Source organism: Ammodytes marinus (assembly GCF_949987685.1).
Source record: "Ammodytes marinus genome assembly, chromosome: 5".
NCBI lineage: Eukaryota > Metazoa > Chordata > Actinopteri > Uranoscopiformes > Ammodytidae > Ammodytes > Ammodytes marinus.
The window spans coordinates 19,832,616-19,848,693 of NC_137234.1; the positions used below are offsets into that span (position 1 = coordinate 19,832,616).

The window sequence follows — 16,078 nt, forward strand, 5'->3', positions numbered from 1 at the left end:
TTTCAAAGAGTAAATACATCTTAAATAGCTAAACAGTTGACATTTTCACAAATTCCTTCCACACCTCCGCTCCACAGTCAGCAAGGGAGAAACAAGCCCTTGAGCCCACTGTATAGCCTTGTGCAAAACTCCCTAATGGTCCATGAAGTCCTTGTCATGCTTGCAGGGGGGGGGGGAGGAGGGGTCTGACATGTATACCTGTGGTTTGCTGGCTGGAGTGTCCCTGCGTCAACATGACGCCGATATATCTAAATGTGGTGGTAATTTGAATACATAGCTCTGTGGGAATTCTATGGTGGCATTGTTTAAAAGATTGACAGGGAGAGGACACGCATACTATCAGGACTGTCATTACACGTTACAAACGCCACGCTCTTTTCCATTAAAAGTCAGGGGTACAATGGGTTGAAAAAGAAAGTGAGGACCAACACAGCCAAAAGTGGGACCGCAAGGATCAACTCCTGCAATTATTTCAATATTTTCTTTTTTTAATAAACATGAGGCTTCCCCTAATGTATCTAAAGACTCAAGCACATCCACAGTTCATATCCATCCTCCAAACGGAGAAAGGAACAGATTAAAAACAAAGAGACCACTATACCATCCACACAAAAATTAGACTGATCATATTTCCTTAAGCCATATTATGAGTGAAAGAGTCATTTGAACTATACAAAAATCAATTAGGCCAGACATAACTATTTTGTGTTTCCCCTTGAAAGGAGACAATGGCAAAATAACCTTTTAACATCTTGCACGGGAGAGAGGTCTGAAAAGTCATCCGAGGTTTTGCATCTGAAACTCTTTGCCAAAACCTGCCTGTAGTGTCTGGAACTTGGATGCATCATCTTCCTCGACTAAATCATCTGAACTGTTAAAAAGTAATATTAAAATATAACCATTTCTGGCAAACACCATCACATGTTCCATCTTAATGGGTATTAAACTTCATATGGAAATGGGAGCAAGAAGAAACACATGGCTTTGTCTAAAAGAATTCTCTCTTTTTTCAGTCTCATCAAAGAGAATCACATTCGGATGCACACACCATTACACAAACAAACTTAAAAAAAATCAGTGTAGTGTTTTTAGGGACTTGTCTTTCAAATTCTATACAGCGCATGTCTAAACTCAACACTCCTCTAGATATATATATATATATATATAATATATTTTTTTTAGTTGCACATAAAACAAACGAGCAGACAAAACAATGCAGAGAACAGACCACGCAGCTTGCCGCCCCAACATGGTACAAACTGGCTAACAACAGATAAGGCAAAAGTAATCAACACAGAGCAGTCTTTTTCATTTAGGCAGCAAATGAACACAGTCGTTGGAGAGCACAAGCTAGTCAGTATTGAGAAACAAGCTAAAATGCACTCCCATAACTCAATATCCATCACCCATTACACGCACAATAGTCCCATCACATATACAGTAAATAGGCTTCTGACATGATTAGCACCTGATCCGTTATTGTCCCATCGTAGAGCTGAGGTGGTGTAGAGAAAAGAAAGAGAAGCAGTTTGAGGATAGAATGGTGTGTGTGTGTGTGTGGGATAACAAGTGAAGTTTGACTCTGAGGCAGGACGTGTGCATGTTACACTCTGAAAAAGCTAACCGGTGCTAACCCTAATGGTTTCTACACAAAGGAGTGACTCTTGCACGTTTGAAAAATAGCTGTTACAATCTGATTCTAGGTGTCCTTTTGTCTAAAACCATAATCTGTCAATGTTTAACTGTACAAGTGTAGAGTTTCCCCTCCTATTCTACAGGCAACAACATTTCCGTGTGGTACCTCTCCTTCCTTAACCAAAGTAAAAACATGAACATAGGTAGCCGTCAGAGTTGGTTTTATTCCCAATGCTTCGTTTTAAATTGGACAGTGAGGAATACTATTGCACCAGAACCTACGTACACTTAAGCCATTACTACAATTATTATTATTATTGTTCCAGAGGGACAAATTCGAAAAAAACAAAGCAACGTCTGTAAGGAGAAGAGAAGGAAATTCATCTATCTGTTATATTCTCCATTCAAACAATTTCACCCCCCCCCCCCCCCAACAAAAAGGAATATCAACTATGTCAGGCAGGTCACGAAAAAATGTCAAAACCAGGTGCTGTCTCTAATAAAGAACACCCTCGCTCACATATTGCTCAGTGACTTCCAAAAATTTGCAATAACATAATAAAAAGTTCCATATCAAAAAGAAAAAATCCAATTTCTTCTTTTTTTCTTTTACAGCTAAGCTAAATGTTAAAAAAAAAATCAACGACAAATTATAAATCATCCCCATGTCAGCCTCCAACCCCCTTGAATCCAGTATATAATGACGGGACTACACAGCCACTCAAAAAGGGAAACCAAAGGCAGGTGGAGTGGGAGGGAGCAAAAGGGAAATGAGGGGTTATTTACGCAAGAGTTGTATTGGGTAACTTAAAAGTCCATTCCAGTCCTTTTTTCAGTTTTAGTCAGTCAGTCCTTCCCGTGGGCAAGCAGGGGAGGGGGGGGGGGGCATTAGGCTTTTCAAGGTGAGAGGAGGTCAGAGTAGACAACCCCCATTTAAGACCAGTGTTGAGACTGAAAACAATAAGTTAGCAGGAAAACTTGTGGAACCACCCCAGCGAAGACCACACTGGTGTTGGACTAGAGAGTCATTTAGTGGTGTGTTGCTCACAGGTCGACGTATGGACCAGTAAAAGAGGGGCCGGACCAGGCTTAGTTCAGGTATTCAGCCACTTTAGGGCAACAGTCCAAATCCTCCTTTTTTTTCCATTAAAAGGTCTATGGTTTCAGTCAGCTCTGGTGGTTTTCCTTGGAGAGCTTTCTGCTTCAATCATCCTCTTTTTTGAAAAAAAGTTTATATTTCATCATCGAGTTGTTTTTATCGTTCTATCTTTTAAGTCCATGCTGCCGCTACTCGCTGTAGCATTTCTCCTCAACGTGCAACACGTCGGCTGTGGGAAGGAAACCAGACAAGATAGTTAGTGCCATTTAACTGAGACATTCACAGTGAAAAGTCTGACAGAGGGATTTGATTTTACTTAGTGGGCATTACTATAAACTGTATCTAGCATAACACACTCATTTGGAGACGTGCCGTTATACTTTGTAGCTGTCTATAAGAATAACAAAAGACAGTGTCTCACCTGCATCATGATACCACACAGCGACAGCTCATACAGTCCTGACCGCTCTCATCAGGTGGATTCAGCTTCCTCAGCTTATGCTGTCTGATCTCCCTAACCAGTGTGTAGAAGGCATCCTCCACTCCCTGTGAAAGGCACAAACGCGTGAAAAGGTAGCTGAAAAACATGCTCACCCAAACTGTCAATTGTAAGTGGAGTACACTGCGCGCACCTCCTTTCACTGAAGGCGAACCTCGTAGGTGCACTCACCAACATCGCCATGGCAACGTGATAATATCAGACATTGTTAATCAAGAAATAATAATGACTAAAAAAGAAGTCATGGCTAATTATTTTTTTGCATACTCTTCCGTTTTGAATGAGGGACATTGCTGTCAGGTTCAGTGATGAATGCGAGCGTCTGTATAATGTGTGACAGTGAGTCACAGACAGTGGGAGCTGTGCGGCAACTTGTTTCTTTATGGAGGCCTTTCAAATACTGGAGCTGTGTTCTCTAGTCAAGAGAACCTGGCTGTGAGTCATTGCCTGCGGCATAAGAAAATGTTCCCCAGCAACACAAATCACATCGCACCGCGTGGCCATTCACACGGCTCTTCATGTGTATTCTTCACACACATGCAAAATATGTAGTACACACTAGAGCCCATACTAGAACACAGCTATAAGTTGTTGAATACAGTATGGTGCGGAACAGGAGGACTTCAACGTTTTATAGAATAAAATTAATGATTCGTTAAATTTAAACATGGATTTTAAATACCAGAGATAGAGGGAGAGAGTGAGAGAGTGAGAGAGAGAGAGAGAGAGAGAGAGAGAGAGAGAGAGAGAGAGAGAGAGAGAGAGAGAAAAGGGTTCTTCCAAGAAAATGCTTATGGCATGTAGGTGTGTATGCTTCTTGCTCACTGCCTTACCTGTCGTGTCTTGGCAGAAGTCTCTATGTATGGGATGCCATAGGAGCGGGCCAGCTCTTGGGCTTGCCTTGTGTCCACCGTGCGTGCCGGCAGGTCACATTTGTTTCCCACGAGGACCATTGGAACATCGTCCGAGTCCTTTACACGTTTAATCTGTTCTCTGTTTAAAAAACACAAAAGAAGAAAAAGTGTGATCATTTCAGACTTTCTCATTTTGCAAAACTTTGGCTTGTTTCCTTGACACACCCAAGCAAGCAACTGCATTTTAAGTAATGGGGCGACATTTCTCCTGTCTGGGATCCACACCCTGCTTCATAAACAACAGCAGCTCCCACACCACTGGAGAGCCAGCCACCCGGGGAGCACTAGGACCCTGAGGAGGAGCCAGGGCCCCGCCGGTGCTGGGCTGTGCTGCACTGCTGAAGGAGGGACAACAGGCATTACCTCATCACTACAGCAGCCAGCGCTAAACGCCAGGCAGGCAGCTAGAGGGGGGAGAGGAGTGGGTCAGATCAATCTATCAGCTCAGCCTTTCTTCTCTGTAAAGCCACAGTATACAGCAGGATGCATCCACTACAGTACAGTCTGCCCCGTCTCATCTGCAGTCAACGCTGCCGATTGCTGTTTATGACCACAGTTGCTCCTCTCACTCCACTCTCATTCACATTATAGGGATTGTCAAGTCTAATTAAAACCTATTAAAACGTTCAAATTTAAGACAAATAGAAAAAACAAGCTGCACTGCTCATTTTGAAGCAAGTGCTATTCCGGTTAGTGTAAACAGTGGAGGAGTAGTTTAAAAAAAAATGCCTTTGACTATTTTTGCCTGTGAAACAGACAACCGATCTTTAAATAACTGGGACACCACCACCTATGCATCATGCTTTAACAAGTTGCATAATAGTTTTACATTAATACGGGCAATATTGTAAGGCTGACAGCACATGCTGGGCTGAAATGACCTGCAAGCCAAACCCCAATGTGTGTAATTGACTCAAAAACTCTGCAAATCTGTCGAGGTGTTGGTGGCAAAGGTGATATGCCGTCAGTCGACTGACGTGCGAGACTGGCAATTGGGGTGGGGGGGGGGGTCTAATGTGATGAGAAAGACACAATGTGGGGAAAAGAGAGAGAGGGCACCGTCATCCCCCCCTCCCTTTCTCCTTCCCTGTCCTTGAACAGTGCTACCTCTCCTCCCCGCTCCTCTAATTGAGTCAGGATCGATTTCATTGGCATCGTGCTGTAATCCTCCAGTTGGGGGCTTAGCTTTCTTTAGCCGTGTTAAACGCTACAGCATGACATCACCCAACTACTGCAGAGAGCTGGCACACAGACGTACACACACACACACACTCTCTCTCTCTCCATCAGGACCCCATGGGAGTCCCTGTAAAACACACACACATAGCATATAAAAATAGGCCGAGACATGCACAGTAGGGGTGTGCGATATTGATAAAGAATAATATCTCGATATTGAATTGTTAATTGACGATATGTTGCATCTCTCAAATTTTGAAGAAAACCCCACAATACTTGGAAAAGCTTGTATTGTATTAGCTCACAATTGTTTTAATATTTAGAAGATGTTGATGAAAAAAAAACGTATTTAATAAAACCAGGTTGTAAGTAACAATATTTATTCATTTATATTTATCAATTAATAGCTGCCGCACCTTAAGGTCATGTTAGTTAGGTTTCCTTTTCGCTACAGGTGGCGTTTACGCACGTGAACCGGCGCACAGCTGCAGAGAGGAGAGCATTTCTGTTGGTGGGACGTGCGAGTTAGTTAAAAAGCAAAACTCTAAAACAAAGCTCTCTTTCTCTCACGCACACTTTCTCTGTCTCTCTGCCTTCACGGCTAGAAAAAGAAAGAAATATTGCCAAGTGATCCTTCAATCAATGAGTGACATACTCAACGTTATCATTTCACACGCTGTTAGAAGAACAATTAAGATTATGATGGTAGATGATGTATATCGCACACCCCTAATGCACGGACCATGAGAACAGAACAGAAATTCTTGTTTCAGAACACACACACACACACACACACACACACACACACACACACACACACACACACACACACACACACACACACACCTGTACTGGTGAATATCCTCAAAAGACTTGGTGTTGTTGATGGCGAAGACACAGAGGAAGCCCTCCCCTGTCCTCATGTACTGATCCCTCATGGCGCTGTACTCCTCCTGACCTGCTGTGTCCAGGATGTCCAGTAGGCAGGTCTCACCGTCAATCACAACCTGTTTCCTGTACGAGTCCTGCACACACAAAGTAAAAACGAGAAACTCAGACATATAAAGACACGAATCAAATGTGTGTGTGGGTGTGTGTGTGTGTGTAATCTGGAACAAAAAAATCAGACACAAAACAGATGGTTCAGGTGGGATTTAAAGGCAACAGTGGGTCACGCACTGACGCTGTCACATCTTTGGGCATGTGCATAATTAAAGGTAGCGTCATCGATTCTGGAGAATGCTTATTGTCAAAATCTCTTTGTCAAAATCAGTAAATTTCTCCTCATGATCTGCTACCTATCCAAAAAAAATCCAGTTTTAAAACACAGCCTAGACACTGTTAACTGGCATGTTGCTAGGGTAGCTAGAGTGGGGGCCCTTTGTTAACATATCAGTACACAGAGCCTAGGCTGTGTATTAACGCCAGCTTTTTTTCCCAGCGTGCACACTCGTAGTACTGACAGCAGATCGTGAGGAGATACTCACTGCTATTTGAAAAAAAGTGATTTTGACAACACGCGTTCTCCAGAATGGCTGACTCCACCTTTACATGGCATCTGATATTCATTCCCTCTCCACTTGCAGGTCAAACGCAGCACGGACAGATCAGAGGAGCAGGGTATCGGAGCCAATGTTTAGCCTTCCAGCACGCAGCCACAAAAACACAGAGTGCCGTCCCTTTGTTTGTTAGAGCATAGGGGCCAGGAATGCAAACACACAAAAAGGACATTGTCTGGCCAGAGGCAGGCGTGGTGAGAAAGAGAAGGAGAGAGTGGAGACAGAGAGGGAGAAATGGAGAGAGAAAAATAGAGAGGACAAAACATTCTCACTGGCTTCCCTCTCCTCTTGGCAACGTCTGCAATGTCTCTCTCAGTGTTGTGTTTTCATGAAAATGTAAGAATTACAGCTGGGCGGAGTAAATATTTCTTCCTAAAAGGAAAAAAATGGGAATTTCCCTTTCGAGACTGACCGTTTGGAGAAACGCCGGCCACAGCATTCAATTAATTAATTTAAATAGGAGTTGATTTAGACTGAGCTGTCAGTAGGGTCCAGAATATATTGAATTGTTCAATCGCTGGCAGTTTTTTGGAATAAAGCATGTGTAGACTAATGCATGCTCTTTCTAGTGCATAGGTGTCTACAAGCAGCTGAACAAGGAGCACAGAAGAATTAGCGTGGAAGGAGTTCACGTGGTCAACCTTTCTCTACATTTCCCACCAGCAGAAAGTTACCCAAGATGCCTGCCACAAGAAGAGCTGTGTAGAACAACATGCAGAAGCAGCATCATACCTCTATGGTGGGGTCGTACTCATCCACAAAGTGGTTCTGGATGAGCTGAATGGTGAGTGCGCTCTTGCCCACACCTCCAGCTCCCACCACCACCAGCTTGTATTCCGTCATCTTGGCCGCTGCTGCTGGAGAGAAGAAAGGGAGGGAGTGGAGAAAGGTGGAGGTCATTTCACTCTGAACAAAAAAAAGGTGTGGACAGAGCAGCAGACATATATACACAGATATTTGACAATGCCAATATCTGCCGTGATGCGCTCCACACCCGGTAGTACAGACAAAGCATATAGTTATTACCCATTACTGCCCAGTGGTGAGAAACATTAGTGGTTTGTGTGTGTGTGTGTATATGTGTGTGTGTGTATGTGTTGTAGTGTATGTGTGTGGTGGGGGCTGAGGTTGAGACCCTCAAAGGGGAATGTGAAAAATGTGCTGAAGGTACTCAATGTTCCAATCCTCTCCCGCTCAGAGCAGCAGAGTGTGCGTGTGTGTGTGTGTGTTGGGCGAGCAGGGGAGGCTATGGAGGCGTTGAGGGCATGACACTGGCACCTTCATCACTCATTGCATTACTGAAGCCTACCTTTGAACCCATTGTGATAGAGGCCAGAGTAAACAAACAGAAATACTGCAATGTAATGACAAATCCACTTCATGAAAACATACTTTTTAAATTGAAATGTCTTTTAAAGTGATGTTCAAACCCTTCAAAAAAAACTACGCTACTGTGTTATGAACTGTCCCATGTTGGCTTTTCTTGCTTCTCCCATAGGGACCATTTCCAAGAAACCGAATGAGGGGCCTGAAAGAGGATTTTATGACTCCAGGTGTGCCTGCTGCAGTTGTCCCCCATGGACCCACTGAACCCACTTAATAGGTCTAGTCGATGCAACAGGACTGCCCCGGACTATAAATCAAGGCATGTTATTAAAGAAACATGTCTCTTGAGAAAACATAAGTGATATCCATTTTCTCTAGGCTAAAACTTAAACCGGTTCCAACATTGACAGGTAACATTTCAATCAGAGTATAATACAGAGTTGGGAGGGGACATGATGCACAATTGGACGGAATAGGACATTTCTCTCACTTAAAAATGAAGTTTTTCCGCTTTTGGATGTGTCTGTGAAAAACACAGTGCTGAACAGCTAAGGGACATTATTTTTTGAAAAGTGTTTTTTATTTAATTGTAACTCAGTTCAAGGTGTGGATTTCATTGGTTGGGTTGTTACAACAACCGACCGACAGAGCAACAGATAGTAGCTGTGCTGAGGGATAGAGCAGACCTGGAGACAATATCTGGAGCACATGCACACACACACACACACACACACAGAGTGCTGGCCAGTGAAATTCCAGGCGTGTTGAGTCAACGGGTAGAGAAAGTATTCATTGGGTGTTTCCACTCCATACTGTTGCAAAGTGTGACTGAGCTTACTGCAAATTCACCAAATTACCAAATGTTTGACCTGAAAATGACCCGCAGTAGACGTCATGGCACACACACAATGAGTCAGAGAAAGGAGGACATGAAGCTATCATGGAGATTTACAAAACGAGAACACGCTAGGACTAGTGTGACCAAGCCTGTGGCTAACCACAGATCCAGTCTGCTGGAGGCCCGTAGCAACCGTCGGAGCCTTTACGTGGTAACGGCTTCAGTTTGACATCAGACGGACAACAATACATGGTCTAGAGATGTCATCCCAGCGATGTGACATCTCTGAAGTCAGAAAGAAGAAGAACAAAAAAAAGGTCAGAGCAAAGAGGAAAATCACTATGAACTCCTTCACCTTGGCTTGAGTGGCAGTTTTGTTTCACTTTCTGTCTGACAGTCCTGACCAAAAAGAACTCCTGTAACGTTTTATACATTCAACTTTGATTTTAAAGTAACATGGCCGATTTCAACACAATCTTAGAGTGATTGCATCATAATCACAATTATCAAAATCTGACACACACACAAAGCAGCCATAAACGTCTCTTCCTCCCAAAGTAGCCTCTCTTTACAAATCGCAGCTCAGAGTAAAATAAGGGCACATCATGGAGTCAAACCTCTATGCCTGTTCATGGACAGTGTCAATGAAGTCAAGCTGAAGAAGAAAGCCACCTGGTGGAGTCAGTGTGGGTAATCAATCTGTCAAGATTTCATGAGCACCACAGGTCACATATATGCTCTTTTACCTTCTCCGCCCGGGACACAGACTCTCATCCCCAACATAAAATGCACTCCTCCTCCATGTATCTCCATTACGCAAACTTCTTTATTTTCTCTCACTACAGAGAATGGAACATCAGCGCTTTAGCCAACCTGAGCACAACACACACCCTCTCTCTTGTGTTTTACCTCCCAAGGGAGCATGCATGCAGCTTGAGAGAATCTAAAAACGCCTTAACTTGTAGGGAAATAAGGAGTACCTTTACTTAAAGTATAAAAGGACATGTATAAAGAATGTACAATGTTTAAAGCTTATTAAGTCATCAGGAGTTGCGCCTCTATTTGTGTCTGGGGTGTGGTGCTGTATTTATAGAACCTGCATGCACCTCTGTAAAAAACCCTCTGTGTTATTTTTATCGGCGACGTGTGTGACTGTGCTGATGTGGGCACAGGCTAAGATTAGCCAAGACTCAGACTGGCTCACTGATGTTAATGATTGACAGAAAGGCAGGCTCGCTAACTGACAACACAGCCATTTACCTGCTCTCGTTCAATTACACAGACACACATACACAGACACAGACACACACGTTCCTGCAACACATCCATGATCCCCGTAAGCCATTGCTAGCCTTAATGGAACAGGTAGTTCGGAACACCATCACCAATATCAACAATGGCCTCCTTGTAAAAACACCCTCACTGCTATAATTCCCAAGCACAACAGGAAGCGAATTATCCTGACCTCTTCAATCTTGTGGCCAAACATTTAGCTTCCCTTTGCCCCACTGTATATAAATCAACCTGGTGGCGCAGTGCAGCCTGTTCCTGGCTAGCTACTGCAGCACAGAGACGGTGGCAGGGCCGCAGAGCTAGCCTAGCCTAGCTCCTCACAGCCTCCTAACCAAAATAAACAGCAGCTGCTCCAAGAAGAGAGACTATAGAGCAGGGAGGGCAGACTGCAATGGAACACCTTTGGTGACTGTGTGGGCTACAAGCAAAGGACAGGGCAAGGATTCATATCAGGGCCCATCAGACAAAGATATAGTTTTAGTTCTAGAACAACACAAATTAACATGTTAAATTACAGACTGGTCATTGTGGATTATGGTCACAACTAACCATCATTTTCATTATCGATCGGCACATGTTTCTGAAATAACCGATCGACTGTTTGGTGCATAAAATGTCAGAAAACAAAAAAAAGTTGTATATTATATTAGTAATATGTACTGGGCTTATCAGACTTCATGTATTTGTCCTGCCAACAACCATCAAACCAACCTCAACGCTACCTGCTTTACTACAAGGTCCAGGCACAATTAACGCTCACCATGACATAATAATCGTAAAGAAGGCAGTTAAACAACTAATACGGAATGGATAAAAATCCAAACCATTATCCTTAACAGATGCCTTTTCTATATTGTTTATGCATTTCTGTGTCAAATAAATGCACTTAATTGAACTGAAAAAGAGAGATTGACACACACACACACACACACACACACAGATCACAATTGTAAACCTCCCAAACGATTACAATTGACAGCCTAAAAAAAGAAGAAGCAAAAATTCAACACACTAAACCACCTGCTACTGGGAGACCGGAGAAAGGAAATCAACAGACAGCCGCGGTGCCATCTTCTCTCAAACTAGGCCAAGACAGCGGCTGATTAATAATCCACACATACATATGGAGATGAATAGCAAAAAATGAATCATTGATAGCATCGTGATGCTGTAGCTAGCTTTTCTTCCCAGAGCCACTTGTTGTCAGCATTAAGGCCTCATACAGAGCTGGTCTTTGTGCAGGCAGCGAGGCGGGCTGAGGACACGTCCGCTGGAGATCACAATAATAAGTTCACGCATCAGTCTTTTGACATATTTCATCCACACACACGGTCAAATTCTTATACAAGTTTATGTTCGTCTTTACACACAGATGGTGATCCTGTCCCAGTAGGCGTGTCATCCCCACACTGTCTGTTAGTGCACGGTTAACCTGTATATTTGCCCTGAGTGGTGCAACAGTTTACAGTTGCATATGCACAAGTTAGCCTGTAAAAAAATCATACACCTTTTCTTTCATTGAATGCACATATCAGGATAAAGTAATCATCCTAGAGGAATCAGAATCAGAAATACTTTATTGATCCCCGGGGGGAAATTGGGTTTGTTACAGGTACTCCAATTTAGAGAAGAAACACATGTAGAAAGAAATAAGTGTAAAGAATAATGTGCTTAATGCCACAATGTATATATAACCTTAAAAATAGAACACTATAACATAAGAATAAGAAGTAAATAATATGAACATCATATTACAATGTGTACACAATGTAAGTACAGCTGATCAAAGAGTAACCTTCCTGCCACCACTGTTCACATGCAGGACTGCCAGACTGGAAAGCTGCAGTGTCATCTACAAGTTAAATGACCTATTCCACTCCAAGTTCCCCGACATCTTTGTATTGCTGCTACTTTTTTTTTTTCCTTTTTTTTAATCAAAGAGCGGCACTATGCTGTTTGTCTGCATTTAGGAGGTTATTTATAGCTGGCCACCTCCAGGCCTGGGAAATTAACAGTTCGTTTTGAAACCCTAGAGCCCTGCCTGGACCGAGAGGATAATCTTACATGACAGTTTACGGAGGGTGCGAGTACAGAGCAGCGAGAGAGAGAAAAAGAGGGAGAGAGATAGAGAGAGAGGGAGAGAGATAGAGATAGAGGGGTGATGGGAGGAGGAGTGTGGCTGAGGGCGAAAGGGCTACGATATGCCAAGGGCACAGAAAACCACAGCATGGAGGAGGTGTCCAACTGGAAACTGAGAAATGTATGAAGAAATCAAACGATCATAAATGCTCAACATTCCCCAGATTTCTCCTCTATAGTCATAAACATCATCTGCTCGCCTTCTTCCCAGTGATTCCTCGCAACCCGGAAAAACAATGCCATCACTTCCATAGCCACACTGCAAGAAGGAAGGGGGGTGGGGGGGTCATGTGATGTGAACCGCCATCTTCCCCCACAATGCATTCTGCTCCCCCCCATTTAAGTGCTTAATTGGTTAAAGGATCTATACTGGCAGAGCCCACAAGCCCGCTGCAGAGATAATAGATTTTTAATGGAGAGATGATGGTAAGGAGACCCTCTCTAGGGAGGTATCACGGTCGAATGCTGAGACTTCAGGACCCATCCTAGAGCCTCCATAAGCCCACCACACCCTCCCACCACCACTGAGTCTCCAATGACATCATCCCTCCTAAACACCATCCAAAACATCAGCGTTGACCGGCAAGCCCAGGAACCAATATGCTGAGGGCCCAACCAAACACAAAGTGAGTGAGTAGGGGTTTAGCTTACAGCAGTTCTCATGACGTCTGTCAATTGTGAGATAAATCCAGTTGTGAAAAAGACCACAACTCTTTAAAAACAGCACTAGTATATCCATTTCATTCCTCCTCTAGGGTAAGAGGAAGCTGGAGAAAAAAACACCAACATATGAATGAAAACACCATAGTTTTGCTCACAGAAGAGAAAATCCTTTCATCAACAAATACTCCTCCCTAGATTTCTTCGCCCCCCATTGCAAGCATTTATATAAAGAGTGTCTGCAGGCATCTTTGTGCATGCTTAAACAAGCATCTCTTAAAAAGGCACTGGAGTACAAGTGAACTTATACCCACTGGGTCATCCTTGTTGCCGTTGGGTACATGGGTGAGACAGTGGAGATAAAAAGGACAGCTGACGTCCTCACAAATGGCCCACCAGTTAGAGGAGGCTTATCATCCATTGCAAAAAATGACATTAATACACACAATTAATACACAGCCTAGGCTCTATAAACAGTCATGTTGCTAATGCTAGCTACAGTGGGCCCTCTTTGTTTACATACCAGTTAACAGAGTAGTATTAACACTGGATTTTTTGTTGTTGTTGCACAGGTAGCGGATGATGATGAGATATTCACTGGTTTTGACAAACAAGGTCATTTTGACAACAAGCTGCTGTATCCAGAATTGCTGACTTCACCTTTAAACACAAATGCCAGCTGAACATGTACAACATCCCACCCGATGTGTTGTGGTCTGGCTGTTTCAGTTCTCCTCCTTAAGAATTATAATCCTAGAGACTTAGGAACAACAGCAGTATCATTCTTCACATAAAAAAAACCTGCTCACGTTCACACACACACACACACACACACACACACACACACACACACACACACACACACACACACACACACACACACACACACACACACACACACACACACACACACACACACACACACACACACACACACACACACACACACACACACACACACACACACACACACACACACACACACACACACACACACACACACACACACACACACACACACACACACACACAACCTGTACAAATAAAATAAGTGTGGAAAGCAGACATTTTAAAAAAGCCATCCAGAAGAGTCACATTTATTTGGGCCTGCAGCTTGGCAGCACCCTGGCTACAGCTGTTCACAGAGAAAGGGGGATGAGATCGCACCTCTTATCGCTGCTGCCACTGCTGGATCATCTCCAGCTGTTTTCCAGCTGCCTGGATTCTTGCCTTCCTCCCTCTGAATGCAGGCCACAGACACCGATGTCAAATTCACAGGACTTGCACTAGAGCAATTCTTAAACAAAATCCATGAAAGGCCAATGTACTGAACCACGTGGATATAACTACATACAGTAGACCTGTCTGACACATATCACTCATACATGATGTTTAGGTCAGCAGCAGTGATGTGATGGTGGTGGATAAGACAGGCTAATAGATGAGGCACTAACTTCAATAGCTTGATGTGAAAATGTATAATATGAGATAACAATGCAATCTGACATCGTTTGATTTCAGCTTGGGAGGGCTACATTGTTCCTCCTCTTGTCTAACAGCACCTATGGCCACGTTTTGAGTGACTGGCCAATGAAACATAAGTGCTGTCTTTGCCCATCTTTTCCCTTTAAAATGTACTGGAACAGTTTTAATACAAAGGCTATAGCGTCCAGAGAAGAAGTGATTCCAGGTCAGCTTTCTAAATGCCTTGTAATGGAATCTAACTTCCGCAGTGATACATTCAGTTTTTACTCTGTGTGACGGGGCGTCACCCTACTTGTCTGTGTGGCCACTGTCGGCCGCAGCAGCAGCACCTACCTCATAATACTCAACATTGTCTTCACATTACACACGCAAAAATAAATAAATACAGGAGAGTACAATAGGCTAGCGTAAGTACATTCCCCCAACATGTCTATGTTCATTTGAATGCATTCTGTTTCTTTTTTCAAAGTGAGAGGGAAATCCAGGGCGGTCAAATGTTATTCCTTCATAACCAAGTTACTACACCCGAACTCAAAGCGAAAAAAAATAAGAAAAATAAAAACAAATGTGTAGACCAAATCCATAACCTTTGTAACCCCATACAATTCTATCCAGGACTAAAAACAGCGAGAATGTGTTGTGTTGAGCAGGGTAGGTGAAGCTCGCCGGGCGTGAATTAAAATTGTTATGATAGCTAGCTAACATGTTCAAACTGTGGACCGCAGTCACACCGAGTCACACCAGCGGTGCCCCTCCAAAAAAACAGCGAAAGCATTTTTTTTCTAGCGGTAAAATGAGACAAAAGCAGTAACCGGCGACATATTTCGGACACAGGAATGTGCACTGCATACTTACAACAAGCAGAGGTCTAATTTAGCGCCTGGAGCGACGTTGCGTCCACAGAAGGAGGAGAGGAAGAAGAAGAGGAGGAAAAAAATCTTTCAACTCTGTTGCCTCTCAACTGTAATGAGGAGGAAACAAAATGTTCTTGGGCAGCTTCCCGCCGTCCTCTGATATCTGCACCTTATTCTCTCCGGGGGGGGGAAAGTGTTTTAATTTTCAGGAGCTAAAATACACCGAGGCATTCATTAGTTGTGTGGGGTAAAAAACGAGCCCGCGTTGAACAATGTGCTTCCACAGAGAGCAGAGGGGATGAGGAGTGTGTGTGGAGCCCACGCCCAGCTCTATCAAACATAGAACCGCCCCGGTTACCATGCATGTCACTGCTGCATTCGCGTGCTGCCGGAAATATGATGACTCCAACCGTGAAGGCCAGCTATCCTCATGATATGACTGCCCCCTCCCCCCCCCCCTAGATTTTTACTTTGCTGTAGTCAAGTTTACAAGTGTCCCTTAAACGTGACAGGCAAGGAATATATTATTAGGCTGAAGCATGGACCAGCCAGGATTTTAAAAATACAAAGTTCATCATGGGTCCACATTATCCACAGG

The 16,078-nt window shown here is 43.5% G+C and overlaps 1 protein-coding gene across 2 annotated transcripts; it reads right to left on the minus strand.

The window, feature by feature from the left end:
• Window positions 1-15,768, minus strand: LOC307250221 (GTPase HRas). 2 transcript variants are annotated; one of them, XM_080027243.1, is made up of 6 exons: window positions 15,482-15,768; window positions 7,618-7,739; window positions 6,173-6,351; window positions 4,067-4,226; window positions 3,156-3,280; window positions 1-2,963 (listed from the first exon to the last, which is right to left on the minus strand). In XM_080027243.1, exons 2-5 carry the CDS (start codon window positions 7,726-7,728, stop codon window positions 3,161-3,163), a joined length of 570 nt encoding a protein of 189 aa, XP_079883369.1. In that variant the 5' UTR covers window positions 7,729-7,739; window positions 15,482-15,768; the 3' UTR covers window positions 1-2,963; window positions 3,156-3,160. The 2 variants fall into 2 exon arrangements, with proteins under 2 accessions (XP_079883369.1, XP_079883370.1); XM_080027244.1 differs by having other exon boundaries at window positions 7,618-7,742.
• Between the last annotated feature and the right edge of the window lie 310 nt (window positions 15,769-16,078).

Coding starts and splice junctions, on each gene's coding strand:
- LOC307250221 (XM_080027243.1), bottom strand. CDS start 7,728: ATGACGGAATACAAGCTGGTGGTGGTGGGAGCTGGAGGTGTGGGCAAG. Junction 4,227..6,172: donor GAGGATATTCACCAGTACAG/GTGTGTGTGTGT, acceptor TTTTTTAAACAG/AGAACAGATTAAACGTGTAA. Junction 3,281..4,066: donor CTTCTGCCAAGACACGACAG/GTAAGGCAGTGA, acceptor TGCCTTTCACAG/GGAGTGGAGGATGCCTTCTA.